Below are 22,715 nucleotides of genomic sequence, written 5' to 3'. Positions count from 1 at the left end.
CGGGAAAACAGGGAGTATTGATAGACAGAAAATGGTATGGATATATCAATGTTTTATATATGTGTTATATATATAAGAAAGCCTGCATGTTCTAGGTCTTGTTCTTCTGCAAAATGTCCTTTGATGCTGGTAACTTGGAAAATAAACCTCTTCCTCTGTCAAATGTAGTGTTCTCGTTATAGTGAGTTGTCACCATAGCCTCAAAGTGAATTAGCTTGGTTAAAAGTGAATGTTTGGTTAAAAGTTTTGTTAACCCTTGCCAAATGCATACTGTTTCTTGATTCTAATTATACATTTTTAATTCGACACCCAAAATGTCCACCTTAAATTACATCCTGGTTCAAGCATGACCATGTTTGTGGTGTCTGCGGCCATACGTATATTGTGATTGTGTCCAACATAATGACTGCAATCCTGGTCTTTATCGTCAGACTCTGTGTGATCATTTAAGCGAGAGAAAAGCTGGATTAGTGCATATACGTAAATCTGCCTTAATTCCAGATCATGTAATACCTCTGGATCGTGGCGAGATTTGGAATGATTCGCTTTTTTTTACCATGGCTTATTACTCCGCTTGGAAATGCAGAATCTGTTGTCACCTTGAATTATTTGGACAAAAACTAACGTCTCTGCGGGTCTTAAGAACTAATTTTGATGCGATACAAAGAAAGCAACTCAGCTGTTCAGTTTCATTTCCAGCGACAGCTTTTCCCACTGATGTAATCTGTACAATTATAATTTGTTTATTTCGGTTGGTTATGGAGCTTCAGATTACATGACTTGAACTCAGAATGAGGCGTGTAGGAAAACAAAAGAGAGGCTGGGGGAGGGATGGATGGAGATAAAACTGGGAGAAAGGCAGAGGGAAGGGTGCAAGAGAAAATAAAGAGAATACATTTAAAATATTTGTGGGTAAGCATGAAATTGCTACCTTAGCTCAGAGCAAATTGTACGCTGCAGGACACAAATTACCATTCTATTATAGTTATTGCAGTTATTTGTATTATTGTTATAGTCTATATAGGGCTGATGATGTCAGCCTGTTGGTCTAACACTTTTGTCAAAACTGAAACCAACTGTTGGATTTTCATGACATATGGTACAGAGATTCATTGACACAAGAGGATTAAGTTTTTCATTGAGAGGCGTTTACTTATTTCGGTGAAACGAATGTGTGTAAAGTTTTAAAAGATGCAGATAGTCTCACCTTGATTTTGGCGCATTGCTTATCCTTTTCGGTCTGTGTTATAGGTTTATTCTCATCGACCATCTTTGTTTGTGACGTAAATAGTGTAAGAGTCACGTTTCTGAATCGGACACTCTGAGTGGATGCAGTCACAGCCAATCGGAGTCTGGTTCAGAGTCAGTTCCGTTGTTTTGTGTACTAAAACGAGAGCCGGTATAATTCCACGCGCGACAACAACATAACAGTTGGAATACATTTTGTTTGTGTTTTGAAAGTAAACTGAGGTATGGCAAGTAAGTTTACTACGGCTGAGGCTTTGGAGCTGATTTTTCGAAGGGACGATATTGATGAAAATTTAGACGAATCTGCTCAGCATGCCATGTGTGATTGTGGACAGGAACTATACATGATGTGTAGTCTTGACAAAAAAAAAGACAATTCCTTGCAAAAAAAAACGCCCATGGACACTGCCCAAAAGAATGGGCATAATGAACCGAACAAGTTAGAATCTTCTAGTCAGTTCTGATACAATGATAATAAATGTGTGCAATCGTCTGTGTTGAATGTTTTTTTCAATGTTATGGTTAGCAGTTCTGTTTTCTCTAATGAGTGACATATAGCATTAGCTGAGGTTGTGCTGATTTCTGGGATGTGTAAAACTTGATTATACTGTAAAGAAATTACAATAAGGCAAAACACAAAAATATACACAAACGGAAATGTCCTATGTGGGTCTCAGAGGGTTAATATATATAAATTCCCATAGAGCCCAATATTTCTCAGTCAGGTTATGATAAACCTCTGGGAAAGCAGTGATATTTGTGATATATGTTCAGGGCCGTCCCTCCCTACAGGAAGATGGGGGCCTCACCTTGCGGAGGGAGCCTCATTTTGCGGAGGGAGCCTCAACTGAGCTTAGGCGGCGCAATTAGTGTGGCACGGTTTCACCGCTGCGAGGCTCCACTAGCACCCCTGTCCCGCGTTGACGCGTGGGAAACAGAGGGCCTTATCATATAACTTTGCGTGGGGCCTCAAGTTGGCCAGGGACGGCCCTGGTTATGTTGTACCCAGCAAAAATCTTGGCCAAAACTTTATTTTATGTGTGCGGCTTGATGTCCTTTTGACAACTAGAAACGCAACAGTTTATAGGCACATTTTTAGCTAAAAGAAAGCTAAGTCGTCGTCAGGCCGTTAGCCAATGTCCAATTAGACCTATGCTACAACCTAGGTATGTATATATATATATACAGGGGTGCACATAACTTTCTCAGTGAGGTACTCAGATGAGTACCTGGAGTCAGTGCTTGGTACTCCAACTTCTGGCTCCACTCCAAGTTATTTGATGAAGTCCTCTGTATCGCGAACGTCAACGGGGGGGGGGGGGGGGATGGGAGATCAGCTGTTTTAGCGCAGTTCTCCAGTGAAGGGGGGGGGGGGGGGGGAGTCTCCCTCCGCAGCCGGTTGGCGTAGTTTTGGCACAATTCCGTTTTACAGACCGACGTTAACAGCAGCCCTGTCTGTGCATATGGAGACCGACTCTGTCGTCCGTTGATCTAACCGCCTTCTGGAAAAGCTTCACAAGTACGTCGGTACGCAAATGCGCGTTGTGACACAAGAGACGGTACGCATTTCGGATTGTTGCCGCGCATGCGTACCAGTCATGTGCACCCCTGTATATATTAAACTTAAATATACAAAGAACCTTAAAAAATAATAAAACAAAAACACTTATTAAAATGAAAATATGACAATGGCAAACTACAGTGAATTATATTTTAAAGGGGAGGGCTGTGCAGACATGTGTGCAACAATTAGCAAATTGCAGTTGAGAATGATCATGGCTCAGTATTAAGAAAGAAAAAAAAAAAAAAAAAAGAGTTTATTTAGAAGATTCAGTGTTCTTACATTAAAATGCATAGAAAAACACACAACCATGCTCATAGTATAGGTAAAATAATACAAGAGTAATCCAACCTACCGAAAAACATTTTTTTTTAAAACATAGACACGCACAGACCGAAACTTAGCCTATCTTTAAACCTGAGAATATAGAAAAGGTTTGAAATAGTTTTTCATGTCGATACTATCCTTTGAATTTTTTGGTAACACTCTGACTGGCATTCCCGGAGGCTAAATAAAGCACACGGAAATGCAAATCGAAACTTAAAAGAGGAAGAGTGAGACCGATGGAAGAGACATCGGAGTCAGAGGGAAATTTAGATGGAGAAAGGGAAAGGGAAATTAAATTGACAACAAGATAGGTGGGGGAGGATGAGCGATAGAAGGAGGGGGGAGTTCTCTCCTCTGATTGGCTGCTGCCTCTCCCCTCACAGTGAAGTCTTGAGGCTGCTCGCGGCTCCGGGGCTCATTCTCACAAGAAGGCGTCTGCGGAGCAACTCAGCCGGAGCTGCCACTCATTCAGGGTAGCTGTCTTCTCCGAACCAACGCGCTGCTCTGAGACCGAGAATACACGTTTTCTTTCTTCTTCATTTGCACCTGAATAATGCTGCAGTGAGTGGCCGGAGCGGGCAGCCACCGCTGAGTTTCACCGCCTGGGGTTATTCACATGTAAAGGAGATAGTCTGCTGTTCCAAGACACATTTTGGGCAGGATACGAAGGGAATTCGCACGTGGATTGCTGACCTGTTGAGGTGAGCCTAGTGGATGTGGGAACGTTTTGTGTCTAAGGGCTTTACATGGAATGCTATGTTGTTTGGAGACCTGCGGTGGAGCTTGTCCAAAATGCGCGCAGGTGGTAAAAGAGCGCACTTTATTGCCAGTTTAAGAGGTAGCATTTGTGAACGAATGCACCCCTGATATATCCTTAAATCTGAACCTAAATGCACATGTTTTAATTGATGTAGTATTTAAATTAGCCATATATTGCTGTGTGAATGCCGGCTTTCATTGAGTTATCCAAACCTGTGAAACAAAACAAACCAGATAAATTATACCCCACATTTACTGTAAATATGAGTCGGTATTTGTATTCCCCCTAAGTGACTCCTAAATGCATCGCAGTAATAGGATTTTTAATCAGTGTCAATAGCAGACTATTTTTAACCCCACCCCACCTCCCCAATATCTTCTGGCTAAGAGGATTCCCCCTCTCCCTGCCTCTTCTCTTGCAAGACAGTGAGGATCAGTGAAGTTAATCCGGCATCTCTCTTGAGGACCTCTGGCCGACTCTCCTTGGCTCTCCGTGCCACTGCTCTGTAGTACAAGCATGCATTGGGGTTACCCTAATGTGCTGACAAGTTAAATCCGTTTATTGGTGATTTGGCAGGACTCTGCATGGCTGACAATGCGAGAGGGCCTCCTATGGAAACCCTTGAGTTATTGTTGCGGTGGACCGTGGATTACATGATTGCTTAATGCTTATGTACTCTGGTGTCGTGTAGTAGTGTTTATGGTTCCCTGATTAAATGCAGAATAGTGGATACTTTGTGGAAATGGGTATTGGAAGTCACAGGAACCTGATATGCGATGTTATTGTATACAAAAGGTGCATCGAAAAATTTAAAAGGCTTCTTTGGGGTTTTATTATTTCAATTTGACAGGAAAAGTGAAAGCTTTGCTTTATGTAACTGTCGTATTTAAATGACTGTGAAGGAAGTCGTGACTATATTGAAAGCCATGTTTTAAATGTGGTGATTTTGTGGATATAGTTTTCAGTATCTAATCCCAAACTATACCTGTTTTTGAAGCTTGCTATTCTTAGTTCTTAAAGATGACTTGGAAAACTCCGATGTAGAAGCCACAGGGATGTTGTTTTTGTCATAGCGCCGCCCGTGTGAAGGATGTTTTACTGTCTTCAGGGAAGGTTCTGTGGCTGTCAAGGACCGACGACTTCAGATGACAAAGTCGATATTGAAGCTGTGATTTGTCGTACCCTGAGTCAAGTGAAGTTAAGCCGGGCCAAAGAAAGAAATGCCCATAGAAATCTCAGAATGTCTCTGTGATCAAATGGCAGAGATGTACCAGTCTGTCCACATCCTACGTTCAATAATGGTTTTATTCTAATTCAAGTCATTAAATGTGTAATTCTAACCCTCACACCAACAGTGTGATGCTGTTAAGGTACCTGACTGAGGCAACATAAATGGCTATCCCCCACCTGCACTGAAGATTGATAAAGTGTCTTCAAAACTTTGGGGATAAGGCTAAAAGCTATTCTCTTTTTATTGTAGACACCAATAGAGAAAACACTTTTGGCAGAACAGCCCCCTAGTCCTTGCAACCCTCGAAGACAGGTTAATTTTGACTTAATATTCTTAAGCCTAGTCTACTTTTAAGTACTTCCGACCTCACGCCAGCTCCAAAAAACAATACCAAGCTGCCATCTTTATTTAGACTACTTCCAGTATTCCATGTTGGCCTCTTCACCCCGGTGTGCCGCCACTCAGCCATCTCTCACCCTCATTTCCTCAAGCCATGGGGGAGTGAGATTCTTCATGCCCTTAAGTGTTTACGCAGTAGAAGGGGGGGTGGGGGGTGTGTCTGTTGATTTACTGTTGGTCCCTCAAAGTCTCTAAAATCGTGCCTTCCCCACACTGCAGTAGCCTCCTTATCCAGCCCCAATGAAGGAAAGACAAGTACCTCCTTTACCTTTTCCTTTTTCTGTTGAAACAACTTCTCAAGCATATTGCTGCAATGGATGTTTTATCACGTCACAAATCTCAGAGCTGTATTGCGTTGACTCAGTGGTTGCAGGACAATCTTGGAATCAGTAATAAGGCACCAGGGAAGTGCTCAAAGCAGTAAATGTGAGTGTCTGGCTGTTTGTGTACATCTTTTGAGCCACAGGACTGATTTTCTGTGTATTCAGGGATTATTTTCTTTACAGCCTCTGAACTGTTGATGGGCGCTCATCATAAGGGGTTGTTAACTTTGCAGGCGGGGTGGGAAGAGCCTCCGTCGGCTCTGATAGCCCAGGCTCCCTCAGTGTCCCTCTGCTGAGGCAGCCCAACCTTAACATTCTGAGCCAAAATTACCTTAAGTCATTGGAGGCCTCCTGATGGAAATTTCACGTAAATGGCAGTTTCTTGTTACTCCTGATATGAGATGAGCCCGAGGAGGTTATGTGCTGGCCTGCTCTTTTGAAAGTCCCCATCCAGGAAAAAAGGGGAATTTGTTTTGACATGTCTGTAACCTTTACGTTAATAATGACCTGAAACAAAAAATCCCCTGTTTCTTTCAGTTCAATTTTTCCAAGTTTCCTGTTTTAGCAGAGTATAAATACTGGGAAGCAGTGAAGAAAGTCTCCACCCCTAAGAGTACCACGAGACATACCTACATCTTCTCAGAGACTCAGTGCCATGTGATAATCAGCATTTAGGTCTTCAGCCGATGAAAAAAGCAGGAACAGTGACTAAAAGAGTGTTAAAATATACTTTTATTCTAATAATAACACGATTTAAAGATGGTATGACAATCTTAACATGGTATATATTTTTGAAGTCGTCATCCCTTAGTTCCTGGTGTTTTGACCCAATAGTACTTTTTCCAGGAATAGTTCCGATAGCTCCTCGGATTTTGCGTTCACACCAAAAAGACCTGGAACTAGAACTTTTTTTTGCGAAACCTTTTCACCCCTTTTTAGTCCCTGCTAGAGAGCAGGGACTTTCCTGGGGAGAAAAAGGTTCCAATTTCTGATTGGCTGGGCGAATTGTCAACCACGCCCCGTAAAACTCGGAAAAGTTTTGTGAAGCCGCCATTTTATTTCCTGGCATTAGCATTATTAGCATTAGCACTAGCCCCGTGCACCAACGGAGAGAGAATAACTTATGGCAACACAATAAAAAACATGGGATCGGTGGAGTTCCGATGAACTAAGTACGGCAAAGTACTTGGTGTGAAAGCGCCTAATGAGTGAAAAAGTGTATGTCAGTTTACAGTTTCATTCTTTTTTGCTGAGTACATAAACCTTTATTGATGAGCAGAAACCGACAGAAAATGTTTAAAATCCAGATTAACCAGACACATTAAGGTAGTTCGCTATGCAGTATGCACACAGCCAGCAAGGCTATAATTAAAACCATCTATCCAACCTTAACACCCTCCTCCCAAAAGTGGGAAGGCAAGCTGTGGCTTTTTGTTTGTTTACCTTCTACTGCCACCCAGCCTGCAGCCCCGCTAAACCAACAGCAACGTGTTAAGAGTTTGCTTTTGTCAGGCCAGGGAACATGTGGCCCCCCCCGCCCCCCCCCCCCCCCTCTTCCTCACTACTACTACTACTATTACACAAGCCACCTGGAAGCCAAATATACCTGTGACACAGTTGTTGCTGCCTGTAAGCATGCTGCACTTTGGGTTTAGGATTAGGGGGAAGGCTGCAGCTGGTGAGAACACACACTTTTGGATCTAATGCGGAGATAACAGTGGTGGTGTCGTCTTGCTTATACCAAACCTATTAGCATTTATTTTGCCCCTTTCACACCGACGCGGTTCCAGGGCCGGTTCGCAGCTAGAGCCTGAAAAGCACAGTTTTCTTCTGTTCACACCGCAGCGGAGCCGCCTCTAAGCTCCGGAATCCGGTTCGTTTCAAGCACCCAAAAAAATTGTCGGTCTAGAAGCAAGAACCGCATACATCACGCTTACGTCGGAGGAGGGCGAGGTTAACCTGAGCAAACAGTTTATGGCGAGTAGCCTACGGCAATTCAATGTGTAACAAGCAGTAGCACTGAGCAAAGTGACTAGAAGGCAACCACACACTTATTAAAAAAAAATCACATTATAAAGTCAGGCAACACTAACCAGGCTTTGTGTGATTCTTTTTATTTGTACCTTAATTTGGCCATCCGTTTGCTGTTATTGATCATTGTGTAGAGCAGGCAGACGTTTTGTTTTGTATTAAAGCAGCTATCGGATGGAATCAATACATGGGCTGCACAGTGCACAGGTTGTCATGTCCAACTATCCCAAGTAGAATCATAATGAAAAATACGCCGGTAAAATGTGCCTGTAGAAAAAGGCTTATGCCACAATAGGATAGCAACAAGTAGTCAAGATAGTCAGTTTAGCTTCGGTTGCTATGCTAACATCACCCAATTTATACCAGAGAAACTTTCATAACAGCGTCAATTCAGACTGAAACACATTCACTTAAGGGGAATTGGGGATATGTATCAGCTGCTTGTGTGACAGTCAGACAGTGAATACTTTACAGTGGCCACTGCCGCGTGAGTTAACGGGAGTATAAACTCCGGTGGAAGAGCAGCCAGCACTGCAGCAGTCGGTAAATGCTGCTGAAACACATTAATAAACAATGAACCCCGGCACTCCGGAGAAAAGTATAAGCTTGGAGAAGTCGTTATTTAATCTAATCTGGCTTCGTATGATTAAAAGCAACACGATCATCGACCCAACGCAGTCCCCCCTTGTTGTTGTAGTGAACGCCATTGGGGAGAAAGTCAGCGATGTAAACGGTGACGTCATGACGCAGCAGCACCAGTCGGGCTCTGGGCGGTGTGAACAAAATGGGGGATGAAAAGAATAACCGGTTCTCAACCGGAAAAACTCTAGCACGGAGCTAGAAAGGGAACTGTGTTGGTGTGAGAGGGGCGTTAGGTCTGTGAATAGGATCTTAGTTATTGCCATACATGTCCCTTATCTTTCAAAGTACAGGTTCATTTCATTATCTGTCTTTCTTTAGTTTTCGTGAAGAAATCTCTAACCTAAGTTTATGTTAAGCGCTATATGGATACAAAGAGTAAAGTACAATCAATACAACATGCACAGGTTTGTCTTTTAAATTGGGTTTAAAATGCTCACTATGGACCTACATGAGCTGGTTGGCAAATATTCTGTTCAACTATAGGAGACAAAGGGAAGAAGACATCATTTTTTTCTTTGTATTAGCAACACAGCTTTTATCTCTGAGGCCCACATGGCCCTGGCAGCACAAGATGAATCCAAACGGAGTGCCTTTTCAAAGACATCCTAGAGGAAGATTGGTGTCACTATACTGACGGTTAAATTCAACTTTCACCGCATGTGTAGGTCCACTTCCCTTTTAGAGTATGTGTGGGTTTGAGCAGTTGGACTCAACAGATCTGAAAAAAACGCCAACTAGTCAGACTTCTTGAGATCAACTCCAGTCAAACTGAACTGGATGATAAAACTGGAGCCAATGTTAAAGTAGGGCAGCAACCAGGAGTGCACTTATGCTGGAAAACACAGATTCCCGATTCCACAAGTGCTCCAGTTTTCCCTTAATTAAAAACCCAGCAAACCACACTTGGAGGATGTCATAAGAATTATTTGTATATATTCTGAATTGATTAACATATCAACTTTCTTTTAAGAAATAATATTGTTTTACGAAAAATTACAGTGTTAAAATTGTTGTTAATTCTCCGTCTGACCAAAACGACCCCCACATCAATGATCAGGACAGCGAGTGTGGGATAAGGGCCGTTGGTGGTTTACATCCCAGCTGGGAAAAGTGAATGATGCTTGTTCTCAGTCCTCCATCCCCTGCTGCTGATGTGCTCTCCATCTGAACCCCCAGTAGTATGTGAAGCTGCTTTGTGGACAGTACATCTATTTGTTTGTACTTAGATGCCACCAAGTAAGAACTTGCGGTTCCGTGCGTCAAAGAAAAGAGCACTTGGGCTCAGCAAGAAACCCTCAGTGGAGTAAACAAAGGTTCAAATACAGTTTCCAGGTTATCCCTTCACCAGACTCATGATGTTGCAGTCTCTCCCTATCTGCAGGGGAGCCACATGGTGCAGCAGATGCTCGGGCCGCTGCTCTGACTCCTCAAACTCTCCTTTCTCATGGAAATGCCCACGGTTGTCTGAATAATAGCGATGGTCTGTGTGTGCATGCGTGCATTATGGGCCGGCATGCGTGTGAAAGTGAAAGGGTTGGGAGGTTTGTCTCGTGGTTGGAGGCTTTAAGGCAACATATGAATAAACAGGGCTAGTTTGGGTAGTTGTAGTGAGCGGTCAAAGAACACATGATGGTGCTTTGTGATTTTTAGAGCTCAGGGACCTCATTTATAAAGCCTTGCGTAGGATTCACGTGGGAAGGTTGCTTACGTAGGACAAAGCAAATAAATACGCACAGACATTTTCTGATTCATAAAACACTGCATATCAGCATAGGACGTTTCCCTTTATAAATCACAATCGACTCGAAATGCGGCGCAGCTTTTGCGGGCTACACGTAACGCATATTTGCCTATAATAGTCAAAGAAATGCCCCATATTAATATTCATTCAGACTGACTGCATGAAGAAGATCGCAGGAAATGACGACAGAACAGCTAAAAAAAACATCTCACACGTGTCAGACTTTGGTTATTTTGGGTTTTGGGGAGGTGGAGATAAATCATTGTTTGGTGGATGCAGTTTGAACCAGAGTAACAGCATGGAGGTCTGATCGTCACCAAAATAAATAAATAAGTGGTCAGAAAAAAGTGAATGACAAAATACACATAACCTTCCTCAGGCAGTGTGTCAGTGTGTTTGTGCCGGGGACAGGAGACCCCCCCCCTTGATGAGAAACTGTAAGAAAGTCGGGGGATCCCTGAGGAGTGGAGTCATGTTTATTTTTTTATTTGGTGGTTTGTGTTCCAGCTGTCAATCAGCTTTCGATCAGCTGTGAGCAGCGTCTCCACTGCAGCCTGTGCGTCTCAACCCCCCCGCAGCAACTCTATATCCACCAGTTAAAGGAAATAAAACAAAAGTGTTGAGTTATATCAGCTGCCAAATCTACCAAATATATGGTGTTCTTAGTTTCTATACCTCCTGTGTTTTATGAGGGACTTATCAAGTCTTAGCAAAGGGCATAACACATGATTAAACATGATAGTATAAACCATGCTCGTATAACAACCAATAGAAATGCAAAATGGACGTAATTCTGTCCTTCTGCATACCGCATTGTCATAACATTAAGACAACATATTCGAGGTGGTTTTCAATAACATATCCGTATATATTTATTTCTCCAAGTTATGTTTTTGTGTGCACTGAGGAGTCTCAAACAGGCGTCTGTTTAATCATTTTAAGATTGGCTTCAATACATTTTTGAGAATTAATTATTCATATATGATACATGAGGTAACATTTTATTTATGGTATTATTTTCAAATATTTCTCTCCATTCTTCCTTCTGCCAACGGTGTCGCAGTTTCTCGTCTCTCCCGTTTTTTTGTGCGTAATGCGTACGCATGGGTCTGCGTGGAGGACCGCACATTTTCCCGTCAAGTTTTTTTTAATTATAAATCGCTTGCTTAGAAACTGGCGTGCGCCATTTTTGGAGCGTATGCATCGTTTATAAATGAGGCCCCAGGACTTCTGTGTCAAGGTGTTAAAAGCTGGTAAATAGTTCCTGTAAATCTCCCCTCCGGTCTGTTCAGCAGATGTTCACTCCTTCTGATTTTATTTTATTTCTTATGTAAGCCGCCTGTGCAACCCACATTACATCACAGGACGGTGAAACCCTAAATGGTCTTGAACCTTGTGGCAGTGTGTGGGCAGGTGCATTTTATTCCTCCTGGCATCACTGTACCCGTCCCTGGCAGCTCCTGAAGGCTTCCTGACTCTGCAGGCAGCCACAGGGTGGCATATTGTCCAGAAGGCGGGAGGTGTTGAGGGCTGTGATGGGGTGTGGGGTGGTTGCACCCTGTGCGACCCCCTCCCTGTGTGAAAAGGCCTTTGTGTTTCCCCAGCCATAAGTCTGCCTGGCTTTGGATTGAGCCAAAGTGCCAGGTTCAGAGGTCAGGAGGCTGACAGAGGAAAGTGTGTATGAGCTTGTTGTTATATCTTTGTGAGGACCAGTTTGAGATTTATAAGTTATGACATTCAGATGTTTGGCAGTTTGAGGGTTCCCTTTTCTTGCAAATGGAAAGTGAAACTAATGAGCCGCAAAATGCACCTTTGCTCAGTTCAACACAATGTTTGTAACAATATATAAATCTGGATCGATATATTCATACAATGATCAAGGATCCAATATTATTGATGCAAGATGAAACATTGAAACAAATCATAAACAAATCCTCCATCAAACAATGCTTGCATTGGTAACTTAATGGGAGAATTATGAACATGTTTGTACTTGCAAAATACCTTTTTCCTTTGACCAATGATATAAATGTTCTCAAATGTAAAATGTCTGAACACATGCAAGCAGACTACAGCTATGCCTAATCTTATACTGTACAATATTTGAAAACAGTTTCAAATCAGTTTGATCAAAGAATAAATGAATCCGGATTCCAAATACAGAGAAGTCTGGAAGTTTTTCCTTGTCTGATGTGGGGGTCCAAGGACAGAGGGTGTCCTATTCATATTCTGTACAAACTGTGAAGTCCACTGAGAAACATGTGTAATATTGGGCTATATAAATACACTGTGATTGATACTTGAAGGTTTTCAAGATTTTTCATTCGGTAAAAAAGTAGGTCTGTTTACTGAGGCTTACAAATCATTCCTACTTTCTTAACAACTTCTCCAAAAATATGCTATGTTTTGATCAGTGCTAGTAGACCCTAGCACCGATGACAACTCATGATGTAGGGAAGACGCTTTTCTTCCCTACATCATGAGTTGTTGTGCCTCATTGACACATGCGCACACACACGCACACGCACGTGGTAGCAGTGGAAGTAAACAAGCAATGTGATCATACCAAGTGATTTCAGGGTAAACCAAGTGTCAGGACATCCTGCAGGGCTACATCTCTTGCATGTCCTTATCTCTGTCTGCGCATTTCCACACAGAACTTCCATTATGTCCCTGACGTCAGGAGGCCAACTATCTTTTAGTTCGGCCTTCTGAATAAATGTATTGTCCCAATACAGATTTCTAGAAAGTATATGTGAAATGTAAAACCTTGATCTGGTTTGTTTTCTGAGAATTATGTTATTTCCTTTAGTTAACGGTTTATTCCCATGAGATGATGCTCAAAAGTTTGCCTTGCACTTGGCTGTAACCGGTTTTGGCGAGTTAAATTCCGTGGACAGCTCACTTCAAAGTTTTTAAAAGTGTCTATTCTCAATGATTTCATTGTATGGCTCACTCATGAACTTCCTACGTTTCTTTTCTCTCATGCTTTTTGTGACTCAACCACAGTTTGCATTTCAACCCTAGACTTTTAGTCAACCATTGGTGTTTCCAAATAAACCAAATGCAAACTCAGAAACCGCAGAGATCCAGAGGCGGAAGGGTGTTTACTGACCTCGTCCAAACTTTTACCGTCTGTGTTTTGTCTGAGAGCTATTTTGGATTTGTCTGGCCACTCTGCATCAGCGTTTGCGGTGAGATATCTATCGGAGAAGCGTGGTGGTTTACCGTTCTTGTGTTTGTCCTCTTTCTCTTTGCAGGACAACATGCCTCAGACACCACCGTTCACGGGGCATCTGAACACCAGCGGCTACAACAAGAATATGTACCAGACCAAAGAGGAAGGCTATTCTGGCCTCTATTATCATGACAACAACCTAACGTCTGGGTCCCTGGAGGCCCTCATTCATCACCTGGTCCCAACTTTAGACTATTATCCAGATGTGAGTATTGCTTTTATATTTTGTTTCCTGTTATTTTTACCAATGGTGTTTTTCTTTTTCTTTGCTGCCTCATCAAAGTTAAAAAGTATAGCATTTCTTCTTTTTGTTCTGTCTTGACCCTGTTGATGCCAAAGTGGCTTACTCGTATTTTTCTTTCTTACTTTCCATAGCACAGGGATTCAAAGTTGTAATTCCCCCTCCTTGGAATTTTTAAATTGTGTTCTTTATGTAAACGTTTTAATTTCATGTTGATTAATAGCCCATTTTTAAATCTAAAACATTCAATTTAACATCACGCAGTTAGTTTTGTGGTAAATGTTGTATCTTTTATTTCCACAGAGGACATTCATCTTCACCTTCCTGCTCAGCTCACGTATTTTTATCCGCCCACACGAACTCATGTCGAAGGTGTGTCACCTTTGCATGGAGCAACAACGACTCAGCGACTCCCAAGCTGACAAGGTAATTTCTAGCTCTTCTGCATGAAGTTTAGGAATTTGTAGAATATTGTGTTCCAACAGGACTCCTACTCCTACTTAACAAATCTAGACCTTAACCTTGGTTTTCCCTATTGTTTAGTCAAATGTATTTGGTTATCTTGCACCTTTTCAGATACGAGTCAGAAAGATCGCTCCCAAGATCCTCCAGCTGCTGACTGAGTGGTTGGAAACGTTCCCGTACGACTTCAGGGATGAGCGGATGATGCGAAGTTTGAAGGAGCTCACCCACCGGCTGGCCAGTGGAGACGAGGTCAGTCTTTTTAGTGATGTTCACTGTAAAGATGCAACAAAACAGTTATCCGTACTAAATTAGAAATGTAACCAAAGACTTGTCTGCTGATAATATGTGCGGGTGTTATCACAAGCTAATGGATGCTGTTTTTTAGACTGCACGTGCCACAAAGCTACAGGCACAGGCAGATTTTTGCAGATAGTGGTGAAGGGGTATCTCTGGCAACAAAGCCATTTTTTAGGCTGGCCGAGTTGAGAGAAAAGCCCCATTGTTCATGGGCTAGGTGGCCTTTTTTGTTGCCTCTTTGGTGATCCTTCCTAGGCAGCATTTTAATTGTTTCACGCCTGCAGAGTTGAATTTCCATGGCTTAGCGTCCTGTTAGCCTCTGCTGCGCTGTTTGGATCAAAGTTTATTTAGCTCGGTAAAACTGTGCTTGTCTCTCACACTCTGTTATCTTTGTTGCACATGCAGACCCTCCACTGTTGGGTTTGATTCAGAAGCGTTGTTTTTAAAAACAAGTGACTAATGCATTGTGTGCCATGAAGGGAAATGCTAATATGGCAAATAAAACTCTTAAAATAAATTTAAGTGTTAAAGGTTATCAGGTGTAACTATTTGTTGCTGCTATGTCTTATTACGCTAATAATTTCCCTCAAATAAAAATCCTTGTTTAAGTTTTCCTATTCTGTACTTCTCAGGGAGTTTTCACAAACCGTCTTCGTCTCTTAACACTCTAATTACACTTCATATCTAATGTTCTTTCCCCTCCGTGTCACTAGTGGAAGCGTTCCCACTTCACTTTTCTCCAGTCTAGACATATTATTGGGTTAGTCATGATGAATCAGGGTGGTTTTAGTGCATGTCCTGATGGTTTCACACGCCGGTTGCTGTGCTCTGCTCGGTAATGCGTACCAAGTTTGTGTATCTTTGGGGGAGGGTGGTGATGGAAGACACAAACATGCATTTATCCTTATGATAGACATCCCCCATCCACGGCTCAACACAAGAACACCCATCCCCAGAGTTTTAATGCCGGTTTCACATGACTCATCAATAGTACAAGCCGTAGTATTGATCCACAATTGAATCTACAAATCAATACCCCTCTCACATGACACTTGGACACATTAACAGCTCCCATGTCTGCTCTGTTATACACCTCTGCACATAAAACACCCACCACCAGTAATACACTCTCAGTCAGTCATGCTCAAAGACATAGATGCTGTGTTTTTTCTGGTCATAAAAACATCTTTGATTTCACACTAGATTGGCTGCAGGTGACATTCACAACACGCCTCCAAAGAGACTTTTGATGGAAAAATCTATTCTTGCCCCCAAGGCAACAGAAAGCCATGTAGCGGAAGATTCCTCTGTACTTTACCTTGCGTGATATTTTATGCTCGGTTTATTTAACATAATAAGATAACATGTGCTTTGTTTAAGTGCATCCATACATGTTTTGAAAGCCACAGGTGTTTTAAAATAATCAATGGCTACACCATTAGGTAATGGCGTCTATACACCATTAGGTAATGGTGTAGATAACTGCAGGCATTTTGTTTCAGCGCTTAGATATTTCAGCTACAGATGGGTTACACATTATGGGAAAAAGCAACAAGAAGTGTCTTTATATTCTGAACAATCGTCTATGAAGGGTCACTTTACCGTCGATTTGCACTGGTCTGTAACTGTATGGGGATAAGAGGATCCAAACTATGCATTCGGAGGTCTTTAATAAGCATTTGCAGTATCTTAGGTTCTCCACTTTATTCATGTTTAGTCTTTACGTCTCCAGCTAAAATGAATGTGATAGCAACCAAACAGTTGCCTATATTTACTCATTATATAACACATATCAGTGCAAGAAAAGTGCGTTAAAAGTTCAACCGGAAAGTTGGTTTAACAGGAGAATTGTGAAATACCTTTGGCTATAATTTCACACACTGCCCAAATGTGTGCTTTCTAAGAAATAGCATGAGCTTTCCTTAAAGTCTGGACAGTCAATAAATCATTTGTGTGGGAAACCTAACCAATGTGGATGCTGCCTTTTTTGAATGAACAGAACTTTTGACTTATGCCATTAAAAGAAAGAAAAGAACATTGACAAAATCGCTAAAAGCAAAAGTTGAGGGATGTAAAGTTGTCATGCATATCCTTAGATGATAACCCCATGATAATAAAGCATGATTCCTTGCTCTGGAAAGTGTGAACGCCATGGCGCAGTCCAATAGTGTGATCAGAACTCATTTGCTTCAATGTTTCTCACAGAAAACCAAGGCAAGGCAAGTTTATTTATATAGCACCTTTCAACACAAGGCAATTCAAGGTGCTTTACAAAAATGAAAGACATTCAGACAAAGGCATTTAAAAACAGTCATTAAAAAGAAAAGATAATAAAAGAAACATTAAAAGAAAATACATGAATAACAAGTACATGAATAAAAAGTACATGAATAAAAAGTTACAGTGCAGTTTAAGATATGAATAGTTCACACAGAAGTTCCACTTTACTGATTAACACAACGGCTCAGTTTCAATTTAAAAGCAGCGAGAAAAAGATAAGTCTTCAGCTTGGATTTAAAAGTAATAAGAGTTGCAGCGGACCTGCAGGTTTCTGGGAGTTTGTTCCAGATATTTGGAGCATAATAACTGAACGCTGCTTTAACCTAGACGTCCAACTGTAAGCAGGTCTTTAGTATAGCGTTTAAGAGCATTGACCGCAGCGCTCTGGGAAAGGGTTTGAGTCCAGAATAGATGTCCCAAACATCTGGTCAGTCGTGTCCAGACCACACTCAAAACATTCCAGGACCTTGATCTCTGTTGCAAGACTGTCATTATGGATGTGGTTGGATATATAGGGAAGCAGCAGTCAAGAAGAAAACAAGTGCCGTGATCTTCATCTGATGGTTATGGGTTCTTGCCTTCCCTCAAAATGTGCAGTTTCTAAGCTATTTTTTTCTGCTTTATTATATAAAACAGCTCCCATATTATAAATCCAGTGTGCATGCCTGGCACAGTTGATGCAAGGCATTTCTGTATTTGACAAATTGTGCATGCACGTTACCATTTCATGGCAGGTGCCACGGTTTGTTCGAAGTGTTGAACATCAACTTCAGGGTAAAGTAATTGGTGGTCATTTTCCAGAGCTCTAGGCTTGAGTATTATGACTCATGGTCGACTTAAATTATGAAAAACAAGTACTTGACTCAAAATAGTCAGCATTCAGAGAGCTCCATGACTTGCAAATCGCTTACGAAACATTGACTTGGCTTGAATGATTTGAGAAGGGACCTGGACTTGAAGCAGCCGAATGCTACATGCCAATGCATCACTGGTAGGCGGTTGGGTGGCATTTCTTTCTGATGATGTCTTGGCAACAGGGATATATTTGTAGATAATTCCCTTCATTGCAGATTGTACTATCTGTTCATTAGTGCTGCTTGGCTAACCTGCTAAAAACAGTGAGGCTTTTTGTGTGGGTCAGGTGGAACTCCACAGGAAGTAAAAACATGCAGCCAAGAAAACAGGACCTCCAGCTATATGATGGCAGGATGCAACCACACGCTCAGTCATTGTGACTTGTACTGAGCAGCCGTCTGCCATCTCAGGATCACTGCCAGGGTCAATAGCGTAGGGAACCACATGCCCCTAACCGACACTCTCATCCATAAAGCCAATAGTTTTAATGAACAAGTGTGAAGCCCTCTGCTCAGAAATGTCAGACGGGCTGTTGTCTCCAAGATTGGTGACTATATATATCTGACCCTGGCACGTTCTCTGTTTGTGGCGGGGACAGAAGCTTCGGCAGATGGCTGACTTTGGTGTGGTAACTGGAGCGGTTTCCACTGGTGGCTTGTCTCACTGTTGACCAACTGTGGGTGTGGTCAAGCCTTTGCTGAGTGTGTACAGGACTCAAAGGAGAGTTATCTGATACCAAAACCATTGGTTGAAAGACAGAAGAAAATTTGACAAACAAACTGACAATTCTGATTGTTTAATTTGCTTTTCATGCCAAACATATTTGATTACAGTTTTTCCAATGTTAGGATTGGCTTTTTTTCTAGTACATTATTTGGATTATCTTGGAATATATTTGAATTTAGATAGTTGGTTGAAAAAAGAGCAAAATAAAGACTTGGTCGTCACCATTTAAATGTAAACCATTTTTTAATACTTAATCCATTTATTGAAAAAATTATAACTTCAAATAAATTACATTACTCGTAATAGTCTTAAGTAGTATCCTTAGTTGTTTTTTGTTAAAAATGTTTTAGATGTTTTCTCTGATCTCCAATCCGTCTTGGCGCCTACTACTATTAGATATTTTTTCTTCCACAGCTTCATTTTTCTTAACTCTGTGAAGTGTTTTTTCAATCAACCCTTTCCAAAAATGTAATATCCAGAGAGCTGCAGTTGCTTGGCTGACATGCAGTGTCTGTTCATGTTCCATCATACCTATCACAGCCCCAGCACCACACAGACAGATCCATTAGTCATGCCCTGGGAAGTGAATTTCAGAAAGGGTCCTGCCCTGGCTGTTTCCCGCAGAGTGATGAGCGCCTGCCCATTTTCCCCCACTGACAGCTCCCCTTCAAACTTGATGCTGACAATGTTCTGGACCTCCACATCAATTATAATGCCCTGCTGTGTTTCTACCCACCCTGTTGAAATAGAGTCTTGTTTGTAAAACCCAGATCCTGGAGGCTGATTTGACAGAAAGTTGAGGGAGGAGGAGGAGGGATGTGGTCGTGAGAAAAGCAGCACATACCGGTGGTATGGAAAGAGGCCAGGAACAGGATCTTCCAAGTACATACAATAACACACAGACTCTTCTAAATGTACACAATCAAATACACATGTCCTTATTCCCTCTTTTTGCCAACTTCGCAACTGCTGTCAGTGAGGATCATCTAATCTTGGTCAGTTTGGACTCAAGGTTCAAAATAGGACGATATATTAATCTAGGAGGCAAGAGCTCTGAGTCCCCTCCCCCCTTTGCCACTTGTTGAGCCGAGAGGCTAAATGAGGCCAGCAGGAAGAGGCATAACGTTGTGAGTGACCCTCCCTGTACATGAACAAAAAGCCAAAATAAATTCTGGAGGTGTCTGATTTGAGGGTCGTTCTGCGGTTTGGGACGAAAGCTTGCCTCAGTTAGTTCTGCTGACATGTAGTCAACAAGAGCGTTGTAAATTCCAGTGAGCTTGTTATCACTCTGCCAAAAATGAGTGGTTAGGGATTAACCTAAATGCCTACAGCTGAGCACAACAAAGTGGCCGCACGCATGCAACGGGAGGTTTAGGTCACTTTATATAACACTTGTTCTTGTTCTCATAGAACCCCGGAAATAAATTGGCATTTAACCATTCCGGTTTGCAGCCATGTGACTGTGATGTTAGTTTATAGCATTATGTTAGCTTTTTATTACTTTATTACATTTCATGCTTCATCTACAAAATCATAAAGTGGTGCTAATATGTAAAAATGATCCTGCTGAGCAAAACCTGTTAAGCATCGTAAATGTGTGTTTGCAACAGATCTTATTTTCTGAAATATTCCAAAATTCTACGAGCTAATCCCTTCGCTTTTTGTCGAGGGAGTCCTTGCGATGCTTACATTCGGGATGGCCTACGAAAATACGTCATCACTGGACCACTCGATTACCTTTGCCAATGAGGTTATGTACGGCTTGAGCTGTTTTTCTGTCAGCAGGAATACATTTATTGTTTTCAATCAGAAATGGTTCTGGGTTGTTTTTGCACCCTTAGCAAAAAAATACAACAGATCTTCTTTGTAGTGTCCATGTTGTACCTGTTCAAGTGTCTCCATTGCGCTTCAGACCTACACCCATCTTGATATTGTGATTTAAGAGATTGTGGTACTATAGGGTTTCTCAAAGATCGAAAGAGAGTTTTGTCATGCAAGGAACCTTGATATGCTGAAGCTTTATGGAAATACTAATAACCATTTCTGAAGGTGTGCATCAGGGAATATGTTGGGGCCTGAGTTAATCAATACAACTTTCTTTTGAAGCTCCTTACCTTGACTTCTTACAGATTGTTTTACCTTTTCAACTATTTCCATCCACCAGGTTTACAGGAAGGCGGTCGGTCAGATGAGCCAGGGTCTGATCAGGAGGCTGACGGTGCTCAGCCAGTACGAGGAGGCGCTGGTCAAGATCAACGCCACGGCTGCTGAGCGGCTGACGGCTGTTAAGGCGAAGCCCCAAGCGGCCACCCAGAGAGACATGCTTTCCATCTGCAACGACCCATTCACTGTGGCCCAACAGCTCACACACATAGAACTGGTGAGTCTTTATATTCTTAATTTCGATTTGTTGTTTTGTTTTCCTTTCTTACGTCAAGGACAATCCCCATTGATTTACAGAAACATGTTATGGAGCCAGTCCTGGCCCACAACACCAATTTTCTGCCTCGTCCTAAAATCCATTCTCTAAATTATTTGTTATGATTTGTCAAACCAATGACTTAAACTCATATAGACATTTGTGGCAAAGAGAATAAATCAATGCTGAAGAGGAGAACATGTGAGAGAAACGGGAGAGCTGACATGAATGATGGTTTAGAAATCCGTGTGGTCGCCGAAGTGCACCGAACGCCACAGTTCCTCCCACGTCTGACCTACCACAGCATTGATTTTAAACACTGTCGTTGACCACAGCTTTATATTCATTACCTGTCAGTTTGTCTTTGAAAAAACAAATCAGTCAATCGTAAACATCAAGGTTGTCTACCGAGATGTATAACGTTTACTCCTAATTTACATGTTCCCATGCATTTTTTTTACATATGCATTGTAAAACAAAAATTCAAGCTAAGATGAACTCCTATTAGTTTTGAAACGTACTTATGTGAGATGTAAATCTTGTGATGTAGCATAATTACCGGTGCTTGAATAAGTATGTAATGTAGTCACATTCTCTTGGATATATCTGTTAGCAACACACTGTTTATTAAACTTAATTTACTTTAGATTTTAAAGAGGCCCTATTATTCTTTTTGGGGTTTTTCCTTTCCTGTAATGTGTTTATCTAGGTTTTTGTACATGTAAATGGTCTTCAAAGGCTAGCATTTCAATGTTCAAAGCTCTGTTCAAGCATTGAAACATGTCACAGTAGACGCACACTGTACAGATGTTGTCGATTTCTGTGTTCAGCCAAATGAGTTAAGGCATCTCCATGTGGTTAGTCCATGTAAATGTATTGATTGTATGACCAACAAATGTGCTTTATCATGAGATATATATATATATATATATATATCCAGTTAAGAATATACCTATATCAGGATAAAAGATTTTGGCCACATCGTCCGGCAAACTAAATATTTGTTCCTTTACTTCTCAGGAGAGACTGAGTTACATCGGACCTGAAGAATTTGTTCAGGCTTTTGTCCAGAAAGACCCTCTGGACAACGATAAGGTAATGTCTGCATGCTTTTCTATCAGCAAATCGGCAGATAGGAGGAGTATATACGGATCAGTAGTTATGCAATCTTCTTTTGGCTGTAATCCTGTGTGCAGACCTGATCAATCTGCGCCTGATGTGGGTTAGAAGACAGACGGCCTAGTTTCTGTTCCAGACAGATGTAACGTTTACACAACACACAGATCGGCCCCCGCACAGGTCAAAGTGAGGGCAGCGGATTTCTAGACCGTAGCAGCAGACCAAATATCCGCTCTTCACACACGTTCAGAAACACACACTCAGACACACCTCACCGACAATTTTCAAAAATCATTCCAGTGGCTGGATGTGCATGCATGCACCCTCATCTCCTAGCAACCGCTGCTGCCAAGCGTTTGTTTAGGGAAGGGGCGTGTTCGTTTCTTAATGTGTGTGTCTGGCCGTGGGGTTCTCTTGTCTGGCATTCGGCTGCTAGGCAACAGTCCCCCATTTTTTTGGAAGTGAGGTGACGGGGGGTTAAGGCTGCCTTTGTGCCTCAGGCTAGCCTTCCTTCTATTGCAACGAGGTGTGTGTGTGTGTGTGTGTGTGTGTGTGTGTGTGTGTGTGTGTGTGTGTGTGTGTGTGTGTGTGTGTGTGTGTGTGTGTGTGTGTGTGTGTGTGTGTGTGTGTGTGTGTGTGTGTGTGTGTGTGTGTGTGTGTGTGTGTGTGTGTGTGTGTGTGTGTGTGTGTGTGTGTGTGTGTGTGTGTGTGTGTGTGTGTGTGTGTGTGTGTGTGTGTGTGTGTGTGTGTGTGTGTGTGTGTGTGTGTGTGTGTGTGTGTGTGTGGGGCGTAAGGCCAGAGGAATGTGTGGA

General features: G+C 42.0%; 1 protein-coding gene across 1 annotated transcript in view; it reads left to right on the top strand.

Moving 5' to 3' along the window:
- Nucleotides 1-3,536: 3,536 nt before the first annotated feature.
- The window catches only part of LOC307044362 (ras-GEF domain-containing family member 1B-A), a 33,506-nt gene continuing 14,327 nt past the window's right edge, over nt 3,537-22,715 (top strand). Inside the window, exons 1-6 of the mRNA XM_079689522.1 lie at nt 3,537-3,837; nt 13,524-13,706; nt 14,046-14,168; nt 14,319-14,456; nt 20,530-20,745; nt 21,805-21,879. Of these exons, the coding sequence (XP_079545648.1) occupies nt 13,530-13,706; nt 14,046-14,168; nt 14,319-14,456; nt 20,530-20,745; nt 21,805-21,879 (729 nt within the window). The 5' untranslated portion in view covers nt 3,537-3,837; nt 13,524-13,529. The remainder of the gene's footprint in view (nt 3,838-13,523; nt 13,707-14,045; nt 14,169-14,318; nt 14,457-20,529; nt 20,746-21,804; nt 21,880-22,715) is intronic.

This window comes from Notothenia rossii (genome assembly GCF_949606895.1).
Source record: "Notothenia rossii genome assembly, chromosome: 6".
NCBI lineage: Eukaryota > Metazoa > Chordata > Actinopteri > Perciformes > Nototheniidae > Notothenia > Notothenia rossii.
This window is presented reverse-complemented; position numbering and strand designations above follow the sequence as displayed.